Below are 16,035 nucleotides of genomic sequence, written 5' to 3'. Positions count from 1 at the left end.
GTGCTCCCGAGCCGAGGGCGGTGCTCCCGAGCCGACACCTGTGCTCCCGAGCCAAGGGGCAGTGCTTCTCTTCATTCGCGGTGCTGGGGAGCCCTCCAGGAGAACAGAGGCAATGCAGTGGCACCAAGGGCAGGGGGAGCTGCCACCCCTAGTTGCACCACCTGCCTGCGCCTCAGGACCTGCTTGAACACAATTTTGTTTGGAAGATTTCCATGCAATGATAGAGCGCGATGATTAAGTGTGCCTGCGCTGATGGCTTGATGATCAGACCACACGAATTTTGTGATGTGCAGCGCTCAGTGTACCACATCCCCATGGGATGGAGTGGGCGGGAAAGCCAGGAACTGTGTCTGGACTAGAGAGAAGTGACATGCAGAAGGGACATTGCTTGGCTTCCACACCTTGGCGACTGGCCTGTGATTCCCCCATGGGCTTCCCGGAGGCCCCACACAGAGTGCTTGTTTCCCCCCGACCCTTTGGGTACCAGTGGCCATGCAGGTCCTCACAGCCTGCCATATGACGTAGGCTCTGTGTCCTATGTCTTTTTAAAACTGCAGAACCACTCTTAGCTCATGGGCTGCAGGCCAGATGTGGCCGATGGGCACAGCATGTTGGCCCCAGGCCTGAGTCTTGATATAGGTCTGCAGCAGGATGTGAATGTGTACTGGGGGCCTTGCCAGGTGACAGTGCATGGCTTCTGGTAGCCCTTCAGATTGGCAGTGTGAGACCAAATTGCTGGATCAGTCTTCAGATTGGAAGCCGGGGCCTGCATTGTTGTATAGATGTGCTCTGTGACAGCAGCATTTCTGAAGTAACTGCAGTGGGGGTTACCCACCTGATGAAGGTGATGGTCATGCACTGCCATTCTCCAAGAACCTGCTGCCACCACCCAGGCCAAACAGCTGGGTTCAGAGGGGAATGGCAGAAGGCAACACCCAGCCTCTTTCACAGCCTCAATAGTAGGCCTAGCTCTCCATCCCACCAACATCGCAGTGTTGCTTTTGGTTGACTATTTTGATCCGTGAGGGGATGTCCCGGGGCTTCCATCTGGTCCTTGCTGTCCTAAGTGGCTCTAGGCCATGCAGTGAGTGCTGTGTGGTCGTCCTGCCAGTGCCAGGCTTGTCTGTTCCAACACACATACAGGGGTTGGAGAAATGAGTGCAGGTTGGATACCCTGACCCCACTGTGCCCTCTGAGGTGGGCCTGGGTCACGGCTTCTGGGTCCCTGCTTGGCCATAGACCCTGCGTTGTGTTGGGTCCAGCAGGATTGGCATTGATTCGGGGTCTGAGTAGTTCCCTCTCCCCATGGTCATCTGTCCTATAAAATAGCCATGGGTCCTTCTCCAGGGGAACCTGGGTTCCCCTAAACCGAGGAGCTATAGACCTGTGAGCTGGCTTAGCTGAAGAGCTGAGGGAGGCCACGCCCCTCACTGCGGTCATCGGGCCAGCTTTCTGTCTCCGCCCTGAGCCTTTCTGGCACGTGGAGCAGGGGCTGAGCAGCCTGCCTGTCTTTTTCTCTCTTGGCCTCTGCTGCAGCTCCATCTGGGCTAGACTACTCTGACTGGCATCTCATGCCTGTGCCCACTTTGTCTCTGAAGCTCACGGCCCCTGACACCCCCACTTCTCAGCACCCCCTTCCTGTTGGGGCAGCAGCCTCTTATAATGCTGGCACCACCTCCTGCTGTCTCCTGGCCGGCACAGCTTGTCAGAGGTGCCCCTCACCAGCGCCTGGAGGATACGAGACCTGGTGTCATCCTTGTCTTGCTCATTGGCCTTGCTGCCGTCTGCAGTCAGTCTCTGCCCCTGCACACTCAGGCCATGGAATCTGTACATGGTGCCATCCCTAAGGCATTAAAAGGCCAGCGAGGAGAGTCTTTTCAGGCACAGATCTTCAGGCATCCTGGTGTCTACCCTGAAGCATGCCTGCATCAGGTGAGCACTCAGCGAGGCTGTCTTTGTCTTCATCCATTTTGCTCAGCTTGTGCCAGACTCAGCTGGCTGCAGGCTCCAAAAATAGCCCCATCTTAATGTGCTGCTGATACAGCCCTGGAAGCCTCCTCCTCCTCCAGCAGGGGATCAGATCATGTCTCCTGGGCAGGGCATTGTTCGCCCTTGAGCCAGGCTGACTGGAGCTACTATTCATGCTCACAAAGGCTCTAATCTCCTTTGAGTTCCTGTAAGCCTTTTGCCTGGTAATCCCTTCCAGCGGGCGGCACACCCGTGGAGTGGAGTATGCCTCCCTCCCTTCATTTGATTATCTCTTTATCTCATTAAGGGCCTTTAGCTCTTGTGTTAACATGTACAAAGTAGGTAGTGGCATCAAATTGGCTTTAAAGACACAACTTGGAATTTTCTCTTTCAAAGCAGGGGCCTGCTGTGGGAGTCAGGGGGCTCCAATCATTCTGGACCTCAGTCCAGTGAGCCATTTGAACTTGGAACAGTCAGTGGCTTCACTGGGCCTCAGTTTCCTCATTAGTGAAATGAAGGGGCTGTGTTCATTCAGCATGATGTTGGAGTTCCCTTCCAGCCCAGGTGTCCTGTGGTTCTCTGACTTCTCTTGGTGTGGTTTCTGTGGGCAGTGCTGCTGTGATTTGTGTCATAGGCTTGGGTTTATGTGGCAGCCTTGATCCCTGCCTTCTGCCAGCCCCTAGTTATTGGAATATTAATTTGGCAGAGGAAGTTACATTACAGGACCTCAGTTCAGGAGCGTGTGAAAAACAGATAAAAGATGAAATGCCTCCCCGCTTATTACAGAATTTTCCTTTTGAAGATCAGGCTTTCCTTCTTAAAAGCTCTTTAGTTTCTTTGATAGCTGCTGGATGTGTGTTGAATGCTCTGTAGAGATCTACACAGCTACAGAAATCCTCAGAGTTTCAGAGCCAATGAGTGTGTCTCCATGGCGCTTCTTCCTTAGTGCTGTTTACCTTCCATTTCATCTGCTTCTGAGGATGTGGAGTTTCTGGAGGTACGAATGCGTACCGTATTTCCTGAACCTCAAGCACACTCCTTATTCAGCAAGGTGTGCGGCTTTGTTCATTTCTGTGGGCAGTGATGTCAGAGACACCTCCTGCCTGCACATACCTCTAATGTCCTGGTCTTCCTCAGCATGATTCTGGTGTTCACATGCTTTATTAAGGCACTTTGAACTCATCTTGTACCCACCAGGTTTGTAGACTCAGTTCTAGAAGGACAATTTTATAATCTTTCAGAGAATCTAAGTAAATTTTGCATATGCTAGAAATTTCATTAACTTTTTTCCTATTACCAATTTTTAGAAAAATGCATTGGTTCAGTTGTGTTCTGCAAAGGAATGGGGTGCAGTTTTCTTTTGGTGTCATGTGAACTCACACGTGGTTAACGTAGTTGATGTTTCCACCCACTGCAGTTCCATTTTTTTTATCTCTCCTGCCCCAGGGAAGCTTCCTTCTGGCCCGTGCCTTTGACACTTCCCTAGCAGTGTTGGGAGCTTCTTTATTTGCCGTTCACAGGAAAGTCTTTATCTCGTTCTTCTGAGGCATGACAAGCTGAAGATGATTAGGACATTCATTGTGATATGGAAGCAGCCTGGGTGTCCATCAGTAGATGAACAGATAAAGAAACATGGGGCAAATGGAGCACTGCTCAGCCCTAGGAAGGGACATTCTGCCATTCGCAGCGGCATGGACGAACCTAGAGGTCTTCCGTGAAATAAGCCAGGCACAGAAAGTCAGACACCACACAATCTCACTTACATGCAGACTAAAAAAGCTGAAGTCACAGAAGCAAAGTAGAAAGTGATACCAGTGGTTGGCAGGGAGGGTAGATGGGAAAAAGGGAGATCCTTTGGTGAAAGGATACAAAGTTTCAGTTAGGTGGAGGAACGCCTTCAAGAGATCTATTGGATGTGTTTGTGACTGCAGTTAGTAACAATGTGTCCCATAACTGAAGTTAGTAGCAATGTATGGAGCTGACTGCAGTTAGTAACAATGTATCGTGGTAACTGAAATTAGAAGCAATGTATCATGTACTTGAAACTTGTTAAGAGAGTAGATAGATTTCCAGTGCCTTCACAACAAAAAGTGGTAAGCATGTAAGGTAATGCAAATATTGATTGGCTTGACTTAACCATTTTACAGTATATACACATATCAGAACATTATGTTGTATACTATAGATATATGCATTTTAAAATTTATCTATTAAATAAGTTCCTGGTGCTACAGCATCATTTGTTGGGGACACAGAGCCATATGGAAACACTGGGTCCCAGGCCTCTGTGTGGTGTTACTGGGGCAGGGAACCCGGCAGAAGAGCTGGGTCCAGCACACGTGCTGCATCCTGGAAAGGGCGCTGGCCGCACTGTGCTGCATGCTCTTGCCCCGTGAGCCTGGATGGTGAGATGTGAGATGGACTTTACTTATTACCTGGCATCCCCCATGCCCCACTTGAGCCGGGGGACAGTTGGACACTTTTGAGTTGCCGGGCATCTGTGTGTGTGCAGGCTTGTGTTCAGCAGACCTGGACATGTCTGGGGATTACCCTTTGCCCAGGGAATGGCATTCAGGAAGATGGCAGTGGGTCCCTTTGGGTACAGACTGGGGTAATCTCTGCAGTGTACACCTGCCCTAGGGCTGCAGGTTCCTAACTCGTGAGGAATCTGACCATCTTTACAGTCAGTGGTTCCAGCTCTGAAGCTGGCTCAGATCTGGAACTGGGTAAGGGATCATGACTGTTAGTGTGGGGACTTCCCTCAGCTTTCTGCTCATTCGTCCTTGTTTTCTCTTTAATATGTACGTACGTTATGTGTGTTTGTATGCATATATGTGTGTGTCAAGCAGGCAGTACTCCCTTGGACGCCTGTGTGTCTCGCCCCTGGGAATACCATCTTTACTGACTGTCTCCACAGCCCTGTGCCAGTGGAGCCTCCTTGGCTGGCACTCTGGTCTCCGTGGTCATTGTGATAATTGGTACCCTAGACTTCTGGAGTTACATACCGTCACCCGGCCACAATTACTTGGGCTGGATTTAACTGCCTGAGTCAGAAGGCTGCCACAAAGCATACTATGAATAAGTCAAGCTTTGTGACAGCTTCTCCTAAGAGTGGAATTATTGGGACATCCGGTAAGTGAGTGTTCAACTGCAAAAGTGTTTTCCTAAATGTGTGCACTGTTTTACACTCTTTTTTTCACAGTCTGTGAGAGATCCAGTTACTGGACATATTTGCCAATACTTGGTATTATTGGTCTTTTTAAAATTAAAACTTAGCCATTGTGGTAAGATGCGTGGTGAGTCTCATTTAGTTTCGCTTTGCCTTTTCCGGTTATTAATGATGTTGAGCATCTTTTCTGGTGCTTCTTGACCATTTATATATTTTCTTTTGTGAAGTGTCTAATTGGTGTTAGGCACATTTTTAAAAACTGGGTTGTTTTATTATTGAGCTGGAGAAGCTCTTTATGTATTCTGGATATAGGCCTTTTGGCAGATATATGTGTTATGAATATCTTCCCCGGTATTGCTTCATTTCTTCTTATTTTCTGTTTTATTTTACGTTTTTTTTGAGATGGAGTCTTGCTCTGTCACCCAGGCTGGAGTGCAGTGGTATGATCTTGGCTCACTGCAACCTCCACCTCCTGGGTTCAAGCAATTCTCCTGCCTCAGCCTCCCAAGTAGCTGGAGTTACAGATGCCCACCACCACGCCTGGCTAATTTTTGTATTTTTAGTAGTGATAGGGTTTCACTATGCTGGCCAGGCTGGTCTCGAACTCCTGACCTCAGGTGATCCGCCCACCTCAGCCTCCCAAAGTTCTGGGGTTACAGGGGTGAGCCACCATGCCGGGGCAAGTGCTTCCTTTCTTTAATAATGTCTTTCTAAAAGCAGAGTTTTTCATTTTGATTTTAAAGAAGTTTTAGATTTTCATGAAGTCCAAGTAACAGTGTCTTTCGGTGAATAGAAGTTCTTAATTTTAATAGAGTCTATGTTGTTAGTCTTTTTCTGTATGATCCAGTCTTTTTTCCCGTACCGTTTAAGAAGTCTTTGCCTGTCCCAAGGTCAAGAAGATATTCTGTGTAGTCTAGAAAAGATTTGTATTATTTTTTCTTTACATCTTTATTATCAGTTTGGAATTGGTTTTTGAGTATGTTATCAGGTAGGATACAAGTTTATTTTCTTTCATGTGGATATACAATTGATCCAGCATCATTTATTGAAAAGACCATCCCTTCTCCACTCTAATTGAATGTTATTTTTGTAGTAAATCAAGTGACCGTCTTTCTAAGGTCTGTTTCTAGACTCTATGCCTTTCCTCTGGACTGCTTATCAAATTTTGTACCAATACCAAACCAATCTGATTTGTCAATCATCGTTTTGTTGTTGCTATTCTTGTTCATGACTGTCTTATCTATCTGGGCTGTGCACATTTCCATACAAATTCTAGAATTTTAGAAGCAGGTTGTTAACTTCCACCAAAAACCACCAGCTTAGAGCGGATTGAAGCACATGGAGTTTTTATGGTGCTGACTCCCCAGCCTGTGAGCATGGTCTATCCCTTCCACTTATTTTGGTTTTTAATTCTTCTCAGCAGTGTTCTTTGTTTTAGCATGTACAGATTCTTACACATATTTAGTTTGAGATGTGATTTTTTAGTGCTATTAATATTTTTAAAAATTTCATTTTCAAAGTTTTTGTTGCAATAGATGTTCAATTGGTTTTTCTTGTCAAATATTGTTTGTAGCTAAAAATTTTGTTGAATTCAGTTTTTTTTTCTAATGGCATACACATATAATCATTAGCAACGTATTTTTATTTCTTTTTTTATATTCAGGTACCTTTATTTTTTTCTTGCCATACTTAGCTACACCTCTAATATAATGTTAACTGACCATTAACATATATATATATATATATATGTTATGTTTGTGTGCACGAATATGTGTATGTGTATATGTATGTGTGTGTATATATGTGCACACACACATTTTGCTAGAAGAGTATGTACGCTTGCTGTTATTATTTGTTTCATTAAATAGATGCTTGGAAGAATGGGGAAAATTATATGAGCCTGGTGGATTTTTTTGTAGAAAATGTTTTGTTTTTTTTTTTTAAGTTCCGAGATACATGCACAGAGTGTGCAGGTCTGTGGCATAGGCATACATGTGCCATCAACCTGTTGTCTAGATTTTAAGCCTCACATGCATTAGCGATTTTTTCCTGATGCTCTCCCTCTCCTTGCCCCCCACCCCACGACTGGCCCTGATGTGTGATATTCCCCTCCCTGTGTCCATGGTTCTTATCGTTCGACTTTCAGTTATGAGTGAGAACGTGGCGGTGTTTGGTTTTCTGTTCCTGTGTTACTTTGCTGAAGATGATGGCTTCCAGCCTCATCCATGTCCCTGCAAAGGACGTGATCTCATTCCTTTTCATGGCTGCATAATATCCCATTGTAAAAAGTTTCTGCATTAGAGTCATTTTATTTAATATATATCAGTCTGTCTAGAGTTATTATTTCTTCTGATATCCATCCTGTTAAGTTCAGACTTTTCTAGAAATGTACCATGTCATTTGGTTTTTAAATATTTTTAATATAAAGGTGTCTGTAGCATCTTCGTATGATGTTCATAAAATACTTGTATGTTCCATAATCATGTCCACCTTTTTATTTCTGACATCCATAGTTTATGGTTTTGGAAGAGATATTCAACTTTTTTTTTTTTTTTTAGCTACTCTCTGCTCCCCGTTTATCCCCTCTTCTGGAGGTGGCCTGGTGCTGCTAGTTCCCGGAGCTTACGGACAAGATGAATGAGATTGCTTCTAGCTTTCCCCACTGCTCTCCTAGGGTTCACTTTACTTGGGTCTGCTAAGTGATTTGGTACTGAGCCATTTGCTTTCCTGCTTCCAAAATGTCATTGCTGTTCTTATCCTGGTGGGCTTATGTCTTTAAAGAAAATGGGAACAAAAACCCCTCTTTGTGACAACATTAGAAAGGTTTCAGAATGGAGTGAAAGTTGTTAACCATATTTTTTTGGAGGTTCCTCCATTGCCTTCTCTACTCTTCGAAGTTGGTGGACTCTGGGGAGAGAAGCGATAGCGCTAGATTAATTGGGTGTGTGGAAACGTCACTGTCCAGCTAGTCACTTAAACTTCATATCTGGTGTGGACTTTGAAGCGAGGTAGCGTACCTGAGAGAGGAAAATCTTATTTCATGTGTAGCACTTTTGCTTTATTGAGGGTAATGTGCACGTGGTTAAGGAGTTTGGCGAGCTGGCAGTTTCAGGAAAGTCACTTTCTTTACACCTGAACAGAATTCTCCAAAGAAGGAGTTTGTTGGGGTTGTGTGGGGGTGTCTGCCATTAGTCATTTCTTCCACAGAATAGCTATTTTTAGTATCCCTGCCTTTGCCATCTTGTGTGTTTCATTCATTTTGCAGTCCAGCCACGGTTTAGTGCTCCTGTTATTAGTTGTATCACTTGTAAGGTTAGACATTTATTTGTCTGTCATTTAGAAAGATTAAGATAGTCTACACCTCTTTTGGGTTAGCGTGTGCTAGTGAGTTAGGCATTCAACTTTTCTTTCCCACTCCAAGTTGCCGACTTTGTCTTTGGTTGTTTTCGTGTTTCCAGGAGTGCCATTGCCAATCTCATGGGCTCTACAGAAAGACCATGTAATTGAAAATTTCAGCAAGAAAAACAAAGCAAATAAAAAATGATAAAGATTCTCTCATGCCTGTAATCCCAGCACTTTGGGAGGCCGAGGTGGGCAGATCACGAGGTCAGGAGATTGAGACCATGCTGGCCAACATGGTGAAACCCCGTCTCTACTAAAAAATACAAAAATTAGCTGGGCGTGGTGGCATGCGCCTGTAGTCCCAGCGACTTGGGAGGCTGAGGCAGGAGAATTGCTTGAACCCGGGAGATGGAGGTTGCAGTGAGCCGAGATCGTGCCACTGCACTCCGGCCTGGCGCCCGGCAACAGAGAGAGGCTCTGTCTCAAAAAAAGAAAAAAAACGCCGGGTGCGGTGGCTCACGCCTGTAATCTCAGCACTTTGGGAGGCCGAGGCGGGTGGATCACAAGCTCAAGAGATCGAGACCATCCTGGTCTACATGGTGAAACCCCGTCTCTACTAAAAATACAAAAAATTAGCTGGGCATGGTGGCGCGTGCTTGTATTCCCAGCTACTCGGGAGGCTGAGGCAGGAGAATTGCCTGAACCCAGGAGGCGGAGGTTGCGGTGAGCCGAGATCGCGCCATTGCACTCCAGCCTGGGTAACAAGAGCGAAACTCCGTCTCAGGAAGAAAAAAAAAAAAAAAAAAAAAAAAACACCGTCAAAAAAAAAAAAAAAAAAAAAAAAAAGATTCTCGTGTAGACAGAAACCACTATACACTCCATTTTTGTAAAGTTGGAAATGTTAACATTATATGAATGTATGATACATTTCTTTTCTTTAAGCCACAATTGCATGTTCTTTTAGAAACAACACGGTATATAAAATGGGCACTGAATTTGGAATCAGAAAATCCTGGTTGAAATCTTAATCTTTTAACTTCTTGTTGTTTGATCATGGTTAACAATGGTAATAATAATAATATTCACAAAGATAGATACTTTGTCATTGTGTTTGTTGCTGTATTTCTTGGTGGATTGATATTCAGATTGCAGGAGCATCATCACCAATAAGTGATATATTTTTGAGTTGTAACATAAGGTCATTGTCATTTTGTAATGCCATACTATTTTTCTTGTATTACTCATGGGATTTTTTTAATGTTCTAATATAATACATAACATTTTTATATTCTTCATATCAATTGATGATTTAATGTTGAATCATGTTTGCTGTTTTATAATTATTCACTAAAGCCCACCTTTAAAAGGGAGAAGTGTTTAGCGCATATTCAATTTAAAACTAAATGGAAAGCAAATCCTGAAAGGATTTTTAAATTTATATCTAATTAAAAAAACATTTTTTTTAGTGTATCATATTGAGAAATTTTCTAGAGAGGCAGAGACCTAGAGCCTGGCACCTTCCCGAAAACAAGTGACCCATCTTTCTAATGCAAGGTTAGTCTCAAAGTGGCTTTTCTAGCTACTCTAGATCCCTGGAGCATCTTAAAATAGAGTGTCAAGACTCAGGGAGACTGAACAGCCGCCAGCAGGACCATGTGAGGGCGGGACTCTCGTTTCTAGGAGAAGGGGCTGTTTTGATGGTGAGAGGGCGAGGCTGGGCTGCTGCCTGCTCCTGCCTGCTGCCCACCAGGACCCCAGGCCCCCACCTGCGATGCCTCTGAATGGTGTTACCTTCCTGTCCCAGGCACTCACCGCTATAGGTAAACTGAGGCAGGGTAACATGAGTGATAAGATTTCCAAATGGCATATTGCTCTGTGTGCTTCCCAGTCATTTAAGGTCCTCTTGTGCAGCTATGGGGAGAAAACGCATTTAATGCCCACCTCAGACACCCGCGGCGTGCGTGATGATTATATCTTTAGTCCCCCATTTTGCTCCCTTTTTTTGAAGAACTATTGAAGAAGAACAAAAGAAAATAGATTTTGGGAAAATTAAATTTTCTTTTGAAACAGAAGGATGGTTTTTAAAACAAAGAGAACGTGGGGGAACTGGGTGCTGGTTACGCACCGTGCCGAGTTCTGCCTGCCGACCTGGGCTGCGCTTCTCCCTGCTCTGTCTTTGCTGCCTGCAATCCTAAATATTTTAAAGAGCAGATGCGCCCTGCGTATGGATGTGTGTAAATGTCCGTGTGCTGTCTGCAGAATTCGGTGCACAGCGTGCTCTGTTGACGTTATCCATTATGCTCTGTTGCTCAGCTTCAGACAGCAAAGTCCTGACATGTGCAGCCGTGTGGAGGATGCCGAAGGAATTGGAATCAGGCAGCCACGAGTCCCCTGACGATTCATCCAGCACTGCGCAGACCCTGGAGCTGCTCTGTCACCTTGACAACACAGCCCACGGCAACATGGCCTGGTAGGATTTTGCATATTTAATGCACCCAGAACAAGCCTGCAGGTTGGCCAGGTGCAGGGGCTTGCGCAGATTCCTCTGCGGGAGCGAGCTCCCATCCATGCTTCGAAAATGCTCCCTTCTTTTAAAAAGCTGCTATAATTTGATTTTTAATTTTAGTCCTGGTGTTTTCTAGATTGGCCCCATTGACAGACATGTAGCCAGCGCACCTCCGTCCCCTCTTTCTCCGCCTCGTCTAAGATGAGTGTTGCCCTCGGGGACCTGCCAGAGGGTAAAGGGTCAGGTGCTGCACTGCCCTCGAGTGTTGTGATGATTTTCAACTTGGTCAATGTGCGTTTATTCAGCACTTGCAGGTAAATTATTCACCACTTCCTCCTGTGGACAGAGCATGAACGCGCAGTGTGCCTGAGGGGCTGCATGCCCCAGCCCGCCCCTGTCAGGCATGCAGCGTGTCACTCACGGGGCTCCTGGCCAGTCGCCGCCTCATGAGGTTGGAGGCCTGGCTGTGTCCACCCACTGGTCAGTCCCAGGGACCTCTCCCCGGCAGTCACAGCTGCTCTCTCTCAAGTCCCTGAGGCCTTGGTAAAAACGCAGAAGCTATGTTTTCTAAAAGCTATTGCAGGACATAATGTTGTTATGAGTGTTTAGACAAACAATAATTATTGTTTTACGTAATGTAGTAACACGTGCGCATGTGCGTGTGTGTCGGCAAGAGACCCGTCGTTGGTACAGTGACTTCTGTCTAGTCAGTTCTACCAATTAAATACATTAAATACAACAAATACTAAACACTTGCCTTGCCAACCCTGCCAGGCTCCAGGGACACCAAGGTGGCAAGTTAGAGGACCCAGCCTCCAAGAGTCATGATCTCCATGGGAAGACCTAGCATGTAAAACTCTAACTGTGGGTGGGAGCAGCTATGATGTACTCCGAAATCATGCTGAACTGTGCACTGTGGCCCCGGAGGGCACAGGCATTAATTGTTATTAAGGGAACTGAAGAGGGATTCGCTTTGGACTGAAGAGGGTGGTGTTTGGACCGAGGACCGACTCAGGTTTCCCCCATCAGGTGTGGAGGAGAGCAGTCTGCAGGTCAGGCGGTCTGCGGCTCTGGAATGCCCTCTGTGTGTCCGTTTGTGGTGGACTCATTTTTATACTGATTGTGCTTCCATGAGGTCAGTGGATATTTCTTCTTCTAGAGATGCGCTGAGTATTAAAATCACAGCCAGGCTTGCAGAGTAAGCGGGGGCAGTTGAAGAGTCCCAAAGTCCCCAGGAGTGATGGCCTCTCTGCTGTCATTCACTGCCCGAATGCAGGATTTCTGTGCAAACCACATGGCACATTTCAAATGATGGCCACAGGCTCAGCAAACAGACGTGTATGTGCAGGCATGCGTGTGTATGCCTGTATGCACACATGCACTTGTGGACACATTTGTGCTTCTGTCTCTGCACACATGTATGTGCACACAGGTGTGTATGTGTTCATGTGTGTACACATGTTGCAGGAGACACGGCACCAGGGAGCAGATGAGTGAGATTCCGTGCAGGTCAGCAGGGACGTTAGGGAGGTCAGCATATGTAGAGGGTGGCAGTTCTGCTGGGATGTGCAGAGACAGGTGAGCTCAGAAAAGGGACCTTGGCCCTGCCTGGGAACAAGGGGCTGTCAGACTGCTTCTCAGCTTCCTACCTTATGCAGACACTGTCACATACACACTACAGAAAGACAGGCCACGCAGGTGTGTGTCGTGGGGAACTGATGATTAGACCGTGATGTTAAATTGCATCGCACCTACACACACTTATAAAAGTAGTTGTTGAAGGCTGGGAGCAGTGGCTCATGCCTGTAATCCCAGCACTTTGGGAGGCTGAGGTGGGTGGCTCACCTGAGGTCAAGAGTTTGAGACCAGCCTGGCCAACATGGCAAAACCCCATCTCTACTAAAAATACAAAAATTAGCTAGGTGTGGTGGCAAGTGCCTGTAATCCCAGCTACTTGGGAGGCTGAGGCAGGAGAATCACTTGAATCTGGGAGGCAGAGGTTGCAGTGAGCTGAGATCACACTATTGCAGTTCAGCCTGGGTGACAGAGTGAGACTCCATCTCAAAAAAAAAAAACAAAAAGAAAGTAGTCGTTGATATTAAACAGACAACTTCAACTATCCTCCTCAGAGTTACTGTGAATGCCATTTTTTTCTGATTTTGCCTCTATTTATTAAAAATATTTTTTCTGGGCCGGGCACGGTGGCACAAGCCTGTAATCCCAGCACTGTGGGAGGCCGAGGCGGGTGGATCACGAGGTCAAGAGATCGAGACCATCCTGGTCAACATGGTGAAACCCCGTCTCTACTAAAACTACAAAAAATTAGCTGGGCATGGTGGTGCGTGCCTGTAATCCCAGCGACTCAGGAGGCTGGGGCAGGAGAATTGCCTGAACCTGGGAGGTGGAGGTTGCAGTGAGCCGAGATCGCGCCATTGCACTCCAGCCTGGGTAACAAGAGCGAAACTCCGTCTCAAAAAAAAAAAAAAAGAAAAAAAAATTTTCTGAAGTTGCCTCTATTTGTTCAAAATATTTCTTGACTTTTATTTGGTTATCCAATGTATTATTGCATATTCTTTTTTTCCTGAAGCTTTTTATTTTGAGGTTGTAAATTCACATGCAGTTGTAGGAATAACAGAGCGCTCCTGTGACCCTTCAGCCAGTTTTCCCCAATAGTAGCATTGTGTAACTATGGTACAGCATCACAAGCAGGAAATTGGCATAGATACAGTCCACTGAGCTTACACAGATTCTACCTGCTTACATGCATTTGCGTGTGAACATTGACTTCTAGGCCATGTATTGTGTGTGGGGGTTTGTGTAGCCGCCACCACAGTCAAGACACAGAACAACTCCAGTGATGCCAGGGTCCCTTGTGCTACCTTATATTTATAGCCACAGCCACCTCCCATCCCCTGCCCAGGCCTTAGCCCCTGGCCACCCCAAATCTGTACTCTGTCTCTGTATTGTTATTTGGAGAACGTTCTATGAATGGAGTTACACACAGTGTAACCTTTGATAATTGGTGATCTTCACTCAGCTCGATTCCCTGGAAGTTGAGTTGTTGCATCATTTTCAAGTTTGGTTTCCAGCCGCTGTGTGCGCCGGTCAGTGGCCCGTTCTTGTTTGCAGCCACCGTGTGAACTGGTCAGTGGCCTGTTCTTCTTCACTGATGCCGTGTGTGGTGGTCAGTGGCCTGTTCTTCTTTGCAGCCGCTGTGTGAGTCGGCCAGTGGCCCATTCTTCTTCGCTGCTGCCGTGTGAGCCGGTGAGTGGCCTGTTCTTCTTTGCAGCTGCCATGTGAGCCGATCAGTGGCCATTCTTCTTCGCTGCTACCGTGTGAGCTAGTCAGTGGCCTGTTCTTCTTTGCAGCTGCCATGTGAGCCGATCAGTGGCCGTTCTTCGCTGCTACCGTGTGAGCTGGTCAGTGGCCTGTTCTTTGCAGCCGCCGTGTATGCCGGTCAGTGGCCCGTTCTTCGCAGCTGCCATGTGAGCCGGTCAGTGGCCCATTCTTCTTTGCTGCCACAGTGTGAGCCCATGAGTGGCCCGTTGTCGCTGCTGCATGGTGTTCCGTGGCATGGCTCACCTCAGTTGGTTAAGCATTTACCCACTGGAGCGCATCTGGGTTTTTCCTTGTTTTTGATGATTGTGACTAAAGTTGCAGTAAATATTAACGACCAGGTTTTTGCATGAACATGAGGTTTCATTTCTCTTGCTCAGTTCATTTTGTAAGGAGCATGCCATGACAGAGCATGAGGGCCCCTCCTCTCTGCACCCTTCCCAGCATTTGGTGTTGTCATGCATGTTCTTTTAAGTATCTTCATGGTGTCAAAGTGTTATGATTAGAAAGGGAATTTGATTTTGGGGAACAGCAGCCTGGTGACTACGGCACAGGTGAAGGCTGCCGCTTGGGGTCAGGCTCCAGGTGCCTGGTAGTGGTTTTGTTTGCCTCCTTTTTGGCATATCAATGGGCACCAAGAACAGCTCCAGGAGGTGTTACTGCACAAAGCTTCTGGCCACCAGGGTGTTCCTAAGAATGCCACACGGTTCCCCAGACTCACAATGCCACCACTCCAGCTGCCTTCACGGTCGCCATGCATGCGCCCTGCAGACCAGAGGTGTGCCCCACACCCAAAGGAATGGCGTTAGGGACTCCTGTCCTCCCAGCCGTTTCAGCTTTTGCCTGTCTGGAGCAATCAATATGCTAAATGTGGCCACCCCTCCTGTGTCTGTTTCAGCATTCTAACAAGCAGAGGTTGAACAGAGCACCCGGTTGGCCAACCCTCTGATGGCCTTTAGCTCCTACTAGTGGAAACAGTGAAGGCTAAGGAAGGAACTTACAGAGACTTGTGCCCTGGTGTGCCTCACTGAGCACTAATCAGACATGCTCCGAGCCAGGCAGCCTCTGGAAGCAGACAGACTGGCCGGGAAGGACTGAGCCTGGTTTCTCACCCTTCCCCGCTCCTTGTGGGCAGTGCAATCTCCAGGAAGTGACTCGTTCTCTAGCTCAAACCTTCATCCCTGAAATGGAGGTGATGTTGTGCAGCTGGTGGTCATGCGGCAGAGCCTCTATGTGGTGACCACTCAAACTCTGTAACATCTTTGCAGAAGTTTATTCTGAGCCAAATATGAGTGACATGGCCTATGACACAGCCCTCGCAAGGTCCTGAGAACATGTGCCCAAGGTGGTCGGGGTGCAGTTTTGCTTTATACATTGTAGGGAGGCGTGAGACATCGATCACATACATTTGTGAAATACACTGGTTTGGTCCAGTAAGGCGGGACCGCTTGAAGCGGAAGGCTTCCAGACTATAGGTGAATGTAAACATTTTCTGATTAATAATTGGTTGAATTTGTCTAAAGACCTGAGATCAACTAAATAAAAATGTCTGGGTTAAGTTAAAAGATTGTGGAGACCCAAGTTCTTGTTTGCAGAGGAAACCTTCAGTTAGCAGCTTCAGAGAGAACAGGTTGTTAAATGTTTCTTGCCAGACTTCAAGCCTGTGTCGATATTGATGTTGGAGAGGTAGAATGAGGCATGTTCAACCCCACTT

The 16,035-nt window shown here is 46.6% G+C and overlaps 1 protein-coding gene across 4 annotated transcripts in view; it reads left to right on the top strand.

The window, feature by feature from the left end:
- Positions 1 to 16,035, top strand: part of EIPR1 (EARP complex and GARP complex interacting protein 1) — a 164,866-nt gene that overhangs the window by 91,657 nt on the left and 57,174 nt on the right. The window contains exons 1-2 of one of the 4 annotated variants that reach the window (XM_017541978.2): positions 10,281 to 10,299; positions 10,793 to 10,949. The exons of 2 other annotated variants lie outside the window; for them this stretch is intronic. In XM_017541978.2, the coding sequence (XP_017397467.2) occupies positions 10,834 to 10,949 (116 nt within the window). In that variant the 5' untranslated portion in view covers positions 10,281 to 10,299; positions 10,793 to 10,833. Of the gene's footprint in view, positions 1 to 10,280; positions 10,300 to 10,792; positions 10,950 to 16,035 lie in introns of those variants that run through there. One more of the 4 variants, XM_017541977.2, reaches the window with a different exon arrangement.

The sequence above is a fragment of the Cebus imitator genome, unplaced genomic scaffold, assembly GCF_001604975.1.
Source record: "Cebus imitator isolate Cc_AM_T3 unplaced genomic scaffold, Cebus_imitator-1.0 Scaffold139, whole genome shotgun sequence".
In the NCBI taxonomy this organism is placed as follows: Eukaryota; Metazoa; Chordata; class Mammalia; order Primates; family Cebidae; genus Cebus; species Cebus imitator.
The sequence above is the reverse complement of the archived record's forward strand: the minus strand, read 5'-3'. Positions and strand labels throughout refer to the sequence as shown.